At 37.4% G+C, this 14253-nt stretch overlaps 1 protein-coding gene across 1 annotated transcript; it reads right to left on the bottom strand.

The window, feature by feature from the left end:
- Positions 1 to 10958: 10958 nt before the first annotated feature.
- Positions 10959 to 12195, bottom strand: LOC129272968 (octopamine receptor-like). The gene has a single exon (XM_054910041.2). The coding sequence runs from the start codon at positions 12193 to 12195 to the stop codon at positions 11110 to 11112; it is 1086 nt and encodes a 361-aa protein (XP_054766016.2). The 3' UTR covers positions 10959 to 11109.
- Positions 12196 to 14253: the final 2058 nt, after the last annotated feature.

Below are 14253 nucleotides of genomic sequence, written 5' to 3'. Positions count from 1 at the left end.
AAAACATGATATTTAGAGCAGCAATGGCCGAATAAAAAGAAGTGTTTTCTTCCGCACCAAGCTCATTAACAATGCAAAAACCTTCTGGCCATGAATATCACTTTGATAAAAGAAGCTACTTTTTGAGGGCTTGCCAACTGACTGTTATCAATAGAACGGAAATTATGATGTACATGAGATGACGGGAGGGGGGGGATGATTGACAGAAGATGTTGAAAGACTGAAGAGAGGAAGGAAGGGATGAGCAAAACCTTGTATTACTCCCTATCTTAGCGTTTTATTTGCCAAGCAAATATGATACATGAATGACTGCACCAGGGCACGAAATGTTTGAATAGTTGATGTAATTTGCCATTCTGGTATGTGAATAGCTCATGTCATGAATGCATTTTTAAACATATATTTGAGGAAGTAATAAATGAAATTCGGTTAAATGGCAGTACTTTGACTGACAGCACGCCATATTAACCACTCCAGTGATAGTGACACCTTGCCAATGTTCAATGTAGCAATACAAAGCTCAGTAAAGGTTAAATGGCAATTGTGGCAGGTATTTTGTAACTTCATTATGCATTTGAGAGAGAGAAAAAAATCTGTGAATTTGATCTCTTGATGTTAATGGTGCAGTTAATAAGAAATAAAAGTAACAGGGATGGGGAGGGGGGCATGTAATAGGGAGAAGAGAAATGATCTAGGGTGAAAGAGAGATAGGTAGAAAGAAAAATATTTGGATTTACCCTGAGGCTGAGGTTCTAAAGGTACATTAACAGTCAAAAGAAAAGATAAATTTGTGTTTAAACTATAGATATGAATTTATTAGTGATCAGTATTTGTTATCAATATTTCAGAATACAGTGGCATATCTGGAGGACGGAGGGGCAGTGGCGTAATGAGCCAAAAGTTTTTAGGGGGCTCGATATGGCGTATCGTGTAAAATTAATAAGAAGTTGCGAGAAAGTGAAGCGAGCGAGCAAAAATTTCGACATTTTTATTACAAAAATCCAAGTTTGTGATAGATTTTGACATGAAATTCGGAAAATAATATCATATATCACCCTTGACTCATTCCTTTCCTTTTTTTTTTGAGGGGGGGGGGGGGGCAGGAGCCAGCCATCCAAGCTCTACACCCATGCAGAGGGGGATGTGCCCTGAGAGCCACTTTCAGGGGGGAGGAGCACCAAAAAAAAAGGAAAGGAAAGTTGAACAGCCAACAAACCAAAGATGCCACAGGCATAAAAATTTTGAAGTTGAAATCAAAATTTTACATTCTGTTGTCACAATCATATTGAAAGGGGTGCAATTTCAGCACATGCTCCCAGTGCCGATATTCCTGGCTATGCCACTATTCCAAAGTCACTGGAGTACACTTTTTTTCATACATATTCATGACAGATGACAACCTCCGGTAGATGGACAGGTGTATTGAATAAAATTGGGTCGACCACACAATGCTTATTGTTGGGTTAATTTTCTCGAGTATATCGTTTGACATCTTGTCATGAAGAAATCAGACTTAATTTTCTTGATTTGATTGTAATTGAAGTACAAGTCTTGATCAAAACTTAATTCATATTCTGGAGTATCGCAAATTACATTTTGTTAATAATTTGATAGAAAAATGTCTAACGAGTCAAACGAAGTGGTATGTGTGTAACCTACTAACCTTTCTTATTTAAAATCTCTGCCAATTAAGTATAGTGTCTGGATCCTGTTTTCATTTTAAAGCGAGTTGCCTATAATATGAAAAGAAGATATGTTCTCTGACTCTATTAGTATCTCTGACTTAACATAGGGAAAGAATTGGGGTCAATGGAAGAAGGGAGGAAGGGAAATTTGAAATATAAAAAGTATGAGAGGAGAATATCGAATCCAGATCGAGGAAGGTAGGTAGATCTGCCACAGATGTAGAAATCCCAATAAAATATTATTTATCATTTTATATTTTTAAAATGAATCCTGACAGAACGAAATCATTTTTTTCTACGGTGCTCAATTCTGAGCTTGTGAGGTTTGACATTTTAAAGTAAATAAATACACGTTTTGAATGCCGCACTAAGACCAAGGGTTTTAATTGTTTTGAAATTAACTTTATTTACGAATTGGCTATTGCAAAGTAATACTGGAAACGTGACCGCCTCCGCTACTGGTTGAGTTGGTTCCAACCTCACGTGTTTGTGACATTCCGTGAGCTGTTAATTGTAACTTTCATCCCAGTTCCACACTGATAAGTTATGTTGGTGATATTGATTATACCGTTAATTTGACTTGCTTAATTCCAATCAATTTAGAAATATTCCGATTTTGTACCGGGAACAGGAAAAAGAAACAGAGATGGAGGCAGGGGTCCCCCTTGAATTTGGGATTTCCCCTTAAATATTTAGATGACTGAATTGTAATTGTGTAACGGATAATGATGCGAAATTACACTCTGCTCTCCGGGTGCTCTGAAATGTAAAATTTTATTTTATAAAGTATAGTATAAAAATATGAAAATAAAGATTTATGTAAAGTTCCATCTCAGCTATGCGAAGATATCACTTCAACTTTGCAAGAGAAAGACTGAAAGAGAATTAAATATGATCGAATTTAATCCATCTTTATTCGATTGACACGGGACAAATTGCTTCCCATCACTGATATCTGCAAATTCTAGGAGCGGTGCTCTGGAGGCGACGTGTCCACTTTGATTTCTTTAAAAAAAATGAATATGTGGAGTAAAGATGAAGAAATAAGAATGGAATAGTGTCAAAAAGGAACTCTCGTGTCGTGCAATGTGACCCCCGTGTTGTTCAATAAATAAATGACCTCTTTATCTCATTAAGCCTACCCCCCTCATCAAAATACAAAATATACCACGGTGCCGCCCCTGAATAAGCTCCCCTATCACTATGTACACGTTGTAAAATGAATCTGTCGGGATCGTATCATCGATAATTGACTATCAATTCCCATGCTATGCTTTTGGGTTGTCTTTTTTTCATACTGGACATGAGATATTTGTAAATATAAAGGAAATATCCATCACCAATTTACTGCTTGACGACCGATGTTCCGGCGAGGAAGAGTCTTCCGCGGATGTCAATCATGCCAATTTGTTGACCCCCTTTACTCCGGTGTCTATCGTTTTCTTAGTTTGCCTTCTTGTCAGGAGATCCATTGTAATCATATTTGCGATGATTTTATTACACAGGTTGCAATCTAATATTGTCGCTTATATGCCCACCATCGGTTGATACAAAATGAACTTTTATTTTATCGTAGATTGTCACAGGTGACGGTTGCATGTATATACAGCAGTATGTGGTTGATCTAGGGTTGGATGGCACCCCATTTCTGGTCTTGAGTAAAAATGTCAACATCTTCCATTGATTTAAAGACAATACAAGGACAAGTATGATTCTATGATTCTAAGAAATTGCCCAACCCTCTGGCTATATCATTCAATTTTTGTCAAATAATTTTGGACGAAAATAGGAGACCCCGGCTGATTGAGTGCCCCCTTCTATTCGTGTCCACGATGGATCCATCGTTTGTGTACGTGTTTGTCTTAGGCTCAGGGTGTGTGCGTGTGTGTGTGTGTGTGGGGGGGGGGGGAGGAGGTGGTAAGTGTGTATGTGTGAGGGGAGAGAATGGGACGGAAAGGGCAATTCATAGTTTTTTTTTCTTCAAAATATGTATAGTTACAGTAGGGGTCACATTAATATTGATAGAGTCATCAAGATTAAGTTAAAGTTTCAAATTTGGTCTTATAGTATTTTTCCTCTCATAAAAAAGGATGTTTTCTAGCTCCAATGCTCACCCACTTACGTCTAGCATCATGTTAGTGGTACAATTCCCTCTCACAAAAGACCTATAGCCAGGTTCATATTTTTAGGCTAAGTGATGTCCTGTATTTTCGTACAATATTTCAAGACAAATAACATGTATTAGTATGAGTAGATGCCTTAGAAAGGAATGGAAGGATAATGATGACATCATGATAATGCGTCTCTTCGATGGATCAGCTAATGCCATGGTCCGGCGCTACACAGGTATACCTTCAAAGTGATAGCATAATCGAGGTGAAATAAGAATAAAAAATACTTTAATAATGTAATGTCAAAATTAATGTAAGACATGACGACAACGGTATACAGCTCTAATTATATTCCAATACATCATTCATTGACACTTTTGATTGGAGGATTGTAATAAATTCTATGATAATTGCCCCGAGCAAGTCATCCAAGGAACATATTATACCGTGTGAGTAAAATAAAAGAAAGAAACGAAACGACACCTCATCATACAGTGAGACTCACAAAGATCAAATTACCCATACCCCTCCCCCGACATACACACACACCATTGCGACGTAATACACTTCATTGGCAACCAACTGTCTTGACGCCAAAACGCGCCAAAATTGCAAAATCACTACCAATATTGTCGCAAGGGGAGGGGTACTGTTGCCTTTTATTAAGTATCCTTCAATGTTTGGCTTTGGGGAACATAAGAGAGGCCAAGGCCAAAAGTGCTATTCCTGGATGAACGTCATGAAAATGAAAAAAAAAACATCCACTACTAATTCACATTAAATTCACTCCCAAAAGTAGACTTTATATACTCATAAGAACGGGAGTGCAATTGATTTTTCTGACAGTGAGGTATTCCTAAATCTTCTCTTTATTTCCTTAGGTAATGCCATCGGGGTGTTGATGACTGGAAATGCCTAAAACATGCTACTTAACGAGCCAGGTATATGCAAGAGAGCAAACCTCTCGCCCGGCGGTAAGCCGTGAAAAGGTTTGATTAGGAATTTGTTAAGGTATATTACAGTACCCTTGAATATTGCAATGTCAACATAGTCAGAACAAACTCTGTGGATGAGGACTGTATCTGATGAATGCTATCATTGAAATGGTTATTAAAATCCATTTGCCTTTCTGTCTCATAGTTTAAAGCGCCGTTTACATTACTTGATCGTGTTAGCGGGATATTTTATCTTGCAAAGTCGAATTGATATAGCCTTATCATGTCGAAATAGCGCTATAAGAAATCTCGACGAGTCGATTTATAAAGCGTTATGTGTTGACATGAAAACAAGAAATACCTTACAAGTCGAGTTAACAAGAATTGTGTAGACAAGCCTATTATAGCTTTTCGTAAAAGTCGACATTACAAGGAAGCTAGCGTATATTTGGCCATGACGACCTAGCCATGCAGGCGTGTATCGACATGTAGATTTTTTACGTCGACTTGACAAGATAACGTATCTCATCATGTCGACATGACAAGCTTATAAAGCCGACATGGCGAGACAATATATCTCACAGTCTCGTCAAAGGAGATGTGTGTGTATTTGAGTTTTGTCAGACGTGTATCAATCAGATATGATTATTTACGTCTGGGACCGACCTTTAACGTCACCATCCGAAAGACGTGACCAGGGCTTGAACCTCAAACCTCTGTATCAATCTGTAACTTCCCCACAGCTTGGATTACAGGTGCACGCCACAACGACCAGTTGTGGCACTTTAATGCTTCCTTACATAGGAAGATGAGGTCTTGGGCAATCGTTTTCAGCAATCTCATATTTTTATCAAAACTATTTGCAAGGTGTGCTTGGTGAGTTGAATCTGTTTGTACACCGCCGGGTAGAATAATCGGAAAACATTTTGAGTAAATGTTGCATAAAGTCCACTTTGTAAGATGATAATTTCATGATTGGTTTGATGGTTAAGGTAGTAAACTGATAATATTAGAAAAAAAATAATGGTAAAGGCATTAATATTATGCAGTATTTTGAGACATACGAGAAATAATCTGTTACGGGGCGCACTTTTATTACCCTGGTTTTAGGATCATCATCCCAGCCTGAAGTTTTAAAGGATGGTACATAACTAAACAACGATCAACGGAGCAAAATTTCTGAAAACTCGCGAGTATGCCAGCGAAAGAAAAATTTGACCTAATTTGAATGAAAATTTAATTTTGTAATAGATTTGGCATGATATTCAGAGAACGAAAATGATAGCGAAAGTCACCCTTTATTCTTCCATTTTTTGTTTCTCTAAGTCCATACACTGCAAAACTCCGGTGTTGATTTAACGCCAGTTTGGAATCCATATATGTCCACACCAGAGAAGTGTTAAACAACACCAGTTTCGTTTTGGTCTGACACCAAATAGGTGTTTACACAACACCAATTAGTATTAAAACAGCATCGGTTTGATTCCAAACTGGTTTTGTTTCAATACTTCTCTGGTGTGGACATATATAAATTCCGGGCTGGTGTTAAATCAACACCGGAGTTTTTGCAGTGTACGCCTGCGGCCTTAATTAGGGCGGGGGAGTTCCTGGCGATGAAGAAGAAAATGAAGAGAAGGGAGGCTATTCAGATATTGGAAAGTAGTTAGGAGAGAAATGGATGGACAGCAGCTGCAGTTAAGTGCTATAAATGACAAATTAACCCTCACATTAAAGAAATGAGAGGTGCAAACGGCGAAGGCCGGGATAATAGCGAGTTTTTGCTCGGCGACGCGAAATGACTGCGTCAACACAGCAAATGCATTGAAAATTCAAGTCAATTCACAATGAAGTCTTTATCGAGGGCCGGTGATTCGAAACAGCAGTTTCATTAGACGCTCAGAGCTGACGAAAAAAAGAAGAAAATAATTATGTCATTGTCCAGAGTCACCGATGAATTTGCTGTTTCGATATAGCGATCCTCGACAAAGAACTCTGTCATGAAGGGCATTTGAAAAAAAAAAAGATTCTCTACGTTCCAGAAAGTGCCTGCTTTGAGAAAACTCCCCAATAAACGGAGAAAGGTGATCGATGATGGTGATCAACATAGTTTTGCTGTTCCAACAGGTCTGCCTTTAAAGCTACTGATTCCCTTCCAAGATTTAAAAAAGAAATATACATTCTTGTTTACTTATTTTAAAACCTTTAAAAGAATTTCTCAGATTATGCGTAGGTTTATTTTTTCGGCCCAAAACGTCATTTCCATTGTCCTATTAAAAGCAGCACGTTCACTGTATACAGGAGGAGAATACCAGTCACCCGAAGTATAGACACACACCTGGCACACATAAAATCCAAATGTCATATATAAAAGATTCAGTACATCAAATTATGTGCAACATTAAGTACACCAACATTAAGTATCGTAATTATATTGAGAGCTAAGTGTCTATCACAGTTGCCATGGATACCATCAATAGCGTGCGTGAGTATAATAAAAGTTCGAAATCATGTTATAATTATGTTGTAAGATTTGCATTTAAGATGAGAACGCAGCATTTGGTGTTTACGACGAAAAGTGAAATGTCATATCTTAGCTAACAAGTTACATTAAGTGGTTATTTATTCTCACGTCGATGTTAGTGGTCGAGGCTCATTCTTTTATCTGCATGCAATTAATATAGGCCTATGGAAAACACATTTATAAAGAGATGACGTCCTACTCTTCAATATGTGACCGACAGCAAATTAGTACTGACATGACGGGTGAGCACATAAAGGATACATTATAACATATCCTCTGTTTGTTGTATTAATGTTGTTTACAATTAAGTGCAGAGCAGAATTTGTCATTGTGATTGTGATGTGGGACTCTCCCAATATAAGATGGAGGTTTTAATACGCGCCTCCTAAGCCCTGTTACAATAATGTGCGTACGCGCATCACGTAGTTCCGTGGTACATCATGTACTGTAGTTCCATACATAATACAGCAATAATGTTGAGAGGTCAAGTTCATTTTAACGACGACGATGACCATATGGTGAAGATTGTAGTGATGGCGATGAGGATGATTATGATGAAAGTGGTCATGATGGTGGTGTTTTCGGTATGGTCACGGTAAATTGGTGATGCAAATGATGATGATGATGGTGGTGGCGATGGTGGTGATGTCGATACTGATGCTGCTGCTGCTGATGATGATGATATAGATATGAAAATCAGAGGCAGGGGATATGCTCAGATGTAATACCAGGGTATTTTTATGTCGGGTGGGGGTATTGACCCCAAAATTATTCTTATTGAAAAAGGAGACGTTGTATATGATAAAGCTACCTCTTCCCTATTTTGTTCCCTCGTTCTTCATTTTCTTCCTCTTTATGCTTCTCCCCGTGCCTATTTTTTCAAAATCTTCAGGAGAGCGGGGAAGGGGGGGGGGGGTGACCACCCCTGCCCATCCATCCTGTCGCACCATCCTTTCTAATACCCAATACCTAATTAACAAGACACCGTATAATCATCATAAACTGAGTTTTATATTGTGCCTATTAGATGAAGACAGGATAACCAAGAAATAGGCAAACACTACACAAATAAAAAAAATCCTATATGAATATTTACAAAGATGAAAAGGCACTAGTTACTAGCTATCAAAACAGTTATTATCAAAGTTATCAAAGTTAACAGTTATATCAAACTATTACAATATAGCTTTAAGGGATCGATCGATATATGTAATTTAAGCATCCAGATAAACGTTTGAATAAAATATAACTTTGTAACCAACTTTTAATTTCGAAATTCTTGTACGACCGTTTCAATTTTCGTCTAAGATCTTTAAAAAATATTTTTATTTGACCTAAAAACTGAAATAAAACACAATACAATTACCATATCCCAATTATTAAATCCAGAGGAAGTATGGTGTAAAATAATAATTAATATAATATAAGGTATATAAGGTAAAGCGCTTAGAAATATTAGGTATTAAGCACTAATATATTGTAACATTATCATTCATTACGAAATTTTTATCCAGCAATGTTTAAAGACGAACTCCAATGATCTATAATATTTAGATCATGGAAAGTTGTACGTTTATTCCTCGTCGTGACCTAAATTTTCATTATTCCCATGCAATTCGCTACATTTTGTGTTGTATGAACTATACTGAGTGGGCGGCAACATTAATCTTCTTACATATTCAAAGGAAGTCGTCTCAATCTTGCGGGGTATTCCAATATTGTTATCAGAGAATTGATAATTATGTGCAGTGGCGTAACTACGGGGGGGGGGGGCATGGGGGGGGCACGTGCCCCCCCCCCCCAATCGGCTGGCAAAAAAAAAAAAAAAAAAAAAAACGGGGAAAAGGAGAAAAAGAGGGAGAAAGGAAGAGAAACGTAGTGGGAAAGGAGAAGTTATTGTTCATTATAATGTTATATTATAATCATGTTATGTTATATTACATAAGAAACATTTTTTGATAACTTTATGAACATAATTTGCTCAAGGCCTATGTCTTCATTGTTCCTGGTGCTTGAATTGTCTGTTTAACGAGATAATCCTGTTATACTAAAACCTCACGTTTTCAAGTCAATATAAACCAAATATATTTCCTCACACTTCGAGTTATTATTGTTTTATGTACTGACATATGCTTCTTTTTCATGACTTCTTAAAGTGATTGCCCCATTTTAAGGTCTTAATGTAAAACATTTCCTGTCCATGCTTATGTTCGCATTAGTGGATTGGATTGGTATCTGCTCTTCATGAATTCTTAAAATTGGTCCTTAAAAATGTCCCTTTTTCTGATCTGAATATAAAAAAATTTCAGCTCGCGCTTCGCGCTCGCATGTTTATGTTGATAAAATATGGTCTTAGTGAATTCCTACAAACAAGCCTAAAAATGCCCCTCTTCAAGTCTGAATTTCATAAATTTTCAGCTCGCGCTTCGCGCTCGCAATATTTGATTAGTGAGATGCGTATGTTATTAAATCATGATTATAATGACATTTGCTTCATGTGTTTAGATGTATACAAAATCAGCTAGCGCTTGGCACTCGCATGATTATTGTGAGATATGTATACTCTTAATGGAGTCCTAAAATATAGCCCTTAAAATAACCCTGTTTGGGGTCAATATATAAAAAAAATCAGCTCGCGCTTTGCGCTCGCATTGTTTGTTTAGCTAGACAGGTACGTATCATGATTACAAAAAAAATTGCTTATAATGTCCTTTTTTAGGTCTGAATATAAAAAATTTTCAGCTCGCGCTTCGCGCTCGCATCAGTAAGTGGCTCAAAAAAATTTCGGGTGCCCCCCCAATGCCGTGACCCACGGTACGCCACTGATTATGTGAGTAGACCTTCAGACGAACTCTGGATTTAATTCACTATATGAATTGAGATCAAATAACTTTCATGTTTAAATTAAAATACTCCACGAGTAATTTTTTTTAATACTTTTTTTCACTCCACAGGGATTTTATTGGCAATAAAAAAGCAACAGATACAGAAATCTAATTAAAGTAACTCCAATAAATATATAATTTCAAATTCCGCCATGCAGTTACTACTGTGACAGCCGATCTAGATATTTCGTAAATCCATTATAAGAGTGTTGGTAGACATGGTTTGTAAATCGTGTCGCATCGGCTTTTCGTCTAACTACATGAAACCAATTGAACCCAGTCCACAGAGCGAAGAAAAAAACCCCGAAACATAACAACTTGATAAATATTACAGAAAATTAAAATCAATGAGCAGTTCCACATTTTCAAGTACAGGATATTCTTGCACTTTTTTGTCTGAAATAGAGGCGATAGTTTCCCCTACTTTATTCTGCACTTTATATTCTGCTTTTATCCACACACCTGACACCACCTGAATTTACTACCACCCTCACCACAACCACATCAAAGCTACCCTAACCACAATTACATTACGATCATCAACAACATTACCACCAGCACCTCTGGCACAACTAGCACATGACCATCAACAACAGAAAACCACCACAGTACTACCGCAGCATCTTGTAGGCTTATTTTGAATTTGCCCAATGTGAAGTCTGCAGGAGTTTCACATCTAATTTAGATCTGAGGCGATTTTCTTTTTATACATCAATCTGTGCAAAAGTTCTATAGATTTCTACTTCAGTAGCACCAACCTATTAAATGTCGTGAAGAATGCTGATGATACAAGATCATAAAGTGTGGGTGGTATCATGGGAGTCCTACTCGGCCCTTGCATGATTTCAGGATATCATTCTAAATCTTAATAAAGCACATAAGAGTTGATAATTCTGTAAAGCACAATTTGGTAATTTTACACATCAAGTATATATCGAGTCCGTTCTTGCCAGGTTATGATTGTATCTACGTCTATCTGAATTTACAGTGTAGTATCTTCTTGAAAGCTTGTCGGAACTCCTTGTTGAAGATAGTGTAGATGATCGGATTGGCGGCACTATTTGCATAGCCTATGAACGTAAGAACCTGAAGATGGAACTGCTGAGGATCACAAGACGGACAGACTGAAGCCGCCGATACTGCCACGAAGAAAGGCATCCAACAAACCGTAAAGACTCCTATTACAATCGCAACAGTGCGAGCAGCTTTTCTCTCTCGAGCCACAGAGATTTTATTGCTGATGGGTTTCCCAAATTCTGGCTGGTGTAACCCGCTCGGAGTAGGTCTTGCAGCTATCGAGGCATCTTCGTTGAGGATTCGGCTACCAGAAGCTTTTGTTTCAGCTACAGCAAGTGATGTGGCCCTCTTGCCAGTGCTCTCCTTCCTGCGGTTTGGATCACTTCTGGTGCCTTCTGAAACTGTTCCAGGTCCGTGGGACACTCGAGACGCGTGTTTCTTGGCAATCCAAAAGATGCGGATATGCGTGAAAATAACTATAGCCAGGGGCAAAAAGAAGCCTATCGTGGTGGCAGGAATGATGAAGTACGGATATAGTCTCAGGTAACAACTGTTGTCATGATATGCAGAAAAATAGAAAGGAGGTACACCTACAAGAAGCGAAAGCAGCCAGGCAACTGCTATGTGTTTGTAAGCCATCCGGTTGGTGCGCTTGAGGGAGTACTTGAGTGGGTTCTTGATGGAGCGGTACCGGTCGATAGAAATCGCCGCCAGATTGAAAATGGAGATCGTGACAAAGAGGACATCACATGCAAGCCAGAACCTGCAGAGGACATCTCCAAGGTACCACTTACTATAGTAGGCTTCCTGGACTGAAAAGGGTAAGATCACAAGAGATACAACGAAATCGGATGTCGCAAGTGATAAGACGAACTGGTTGGATACTGTTCTCAAATTCTGAAACGATCCTATGGCAATAAAGACCATAGAATTTCCAATGATGGCGGTTAACATGATGACAACATAAATGGTTATCTTAAAAGCCGTCCATGTCGTCATTAAGACACTTGATGGTTCCGTTGGATCGCTGGGTGTTTCCATTTCAGGTCGACCAAGATTTGTAAGAATATCAGTGCTAAATTCAATTCACAACATTAAGTCCGCTAACCTTTTGAGATCAGTGATTATAGATGACGTACTCAGCTTCAGCCACATAAATAGCATTAGTACATTCTTAAAATAGAGGAAAGTAAATGTACAATCTGAATCCAAGAGGCTAGAATAAGATTCGTTCCAATATTTTTAATATTCTCATTGTAAACGTTGGAATTTAGTAAAGACTCTTTACCACTTTCCACAAGATAAAACCGATCGCTTTCTCCAACACCTCAACATGTCAAATAATTATGGAATAAGCGGAAATAATTCGTAAGCCATGGATCGGGAATTATTTTTTAATGTCAAAGTTTTAGTTTTTCGACGAAATCATGAAGGAAAGGCGAACACAGCCAAATAGCTGATCACAATGAGAAACAGTCATTATGAGTCGATGGTTTTAAAATGCAGACAACTGCATGCAGAGTTGACGAAAGGTATACTAGTATCTGCTGAATGGGTGAAATTTGTCATCACCTTTGCGCACGATTTTTATTTTGACATGATCCAAGCTATGAAGAGATGAAAACAAAAATATTAAATAGTATCTTATCATGCTCAGTGTATACTGTCTGAACCCAAAACGTCTGACAGGATAACGTTCGCAACATTCATATTGATCATATTAACGAAGACGCACTAGCGTCTATAGTCTGCGTACGTCGGGCAGAATTCGTCAACACGCCCCAATTTTTTATGAAAGGTTTAAATTGCGAGTGCTGTGGGCAGAAGAAAACGCCTGCATCGGGCATATTAGTTTCTAAATTATTCAAACCTTTTCACTCTTCCCACACCGAACCCCCTTTCTCTCTTCTCACTTTTAGCATAATAATGATTTATACTACTAGTAGACCGGCCAAAATGATTTTTTATTCTTTGGACGGCAAAATTTGTTAATGCTTGCTAATACTTGGCATCCCAGCTAATAGTCTTGCAAAAATACCTAGAAATAGCGTACGGCCGGATGCCAAGCGCACTTTTGCGTGAAAGTGTCATTTTTAGCGTAAAATCTGAAAGAATGTCGAAAATCACGCATTGTGATATTTTGACGGATTATCATATTTTTTATTATCTTTGATATGGAATTATTTTTATTTGGAGTTTCAAATTATAAGTCTCATAAATGTGCATTTTAGATTTGAATATTACACACAAACATATGGCACAGTGAAACATGAAACCGCGATTTTCTCAAAATAAAAGTTTATGAAAACTATCAATAGTTTGAAGTTTTTTACGCAACTTAAATTCTTCGATTTCAATTCGTTTATCCATCGAATGTATAGTAAATGTCCTAATGCCACAAATATTACACGAATTTTCAAGTAAGATGGAAGATATCTCTTTTTATGTAATCCGAAAGGAGACAATGTGCATTTTACCAGGTGCGCATTTTGAAAGAAAAATTGAAAATACCGTACATTATGTACATAATTACATGTAATATACTAAAGTGAGTTTTTAATTACATGTATAAGTACACACTATAGCGAGTTTTTAATTGAATAGCACAATTTGTCAATTCTTTGCATCCCAGCTAAAAGTCTTGCGGAAATACTGAGGAATAACGTACGGGCGGATGCCAAGTGCACTTTTGCGTGAAAGTATCATTTTAGCGTAAAATCTGACAGACTGTCTAAAATCACGCATTTTGAGCTTTTGACGGGATTTGTAAGAAATTTTGATTCCCTTTGATATGCAATCATTTATATTTGGAGTTTCAAATTATAAGTCTACTAAATATGCATTTCAATTACGAATATTACACACACATATATGGCAATATGACATAAAAAATCGTGATTAACTAAAAATAAAAGTTTGTGAACACTATCAATAGTTCTAAGTCTTTTACAACTTAAATTCTTCGATTTAAATTGGTTCATCTATTGAATATCGATCGTTTCTAATGTCACAAATATCAAAAGAATTTTCAAGTAAGATGGAAGATATATTTTCGGAGAGGGGACATGCAAAATTTATCGGGAGGGGGGGGGCATTTTT

Source organism: Lytechinus pictus, chromosome 12, assembly GCF_037042905.1.
Source record: "Lytechinus pictus isolate F3 Inbred chromosome 12, Lp3.0, whole genome shotgun sequence".
Taxonomy (NCBI): domain Eukaryota; kingdom Metazoa; phylum Echinodermata; class Echinoidea; order Temnopleuroida; family Toxopneustidae; genus Lytechinus; species Lytechinus pictus.
Note: the sequence above shows the minus strand (reverse complement) of the source record. Positions and strands in the feature narration are given on the sequence as shown.

Coding starts and splice junctions, on each gene's coding strand:
- LOC129272968 (XM_054910041.2), bottom strand. CDS start 12,195: ATGGAAACACCCAGCGATCCAACGGAACCATCAAGTGTCTTAATGACG.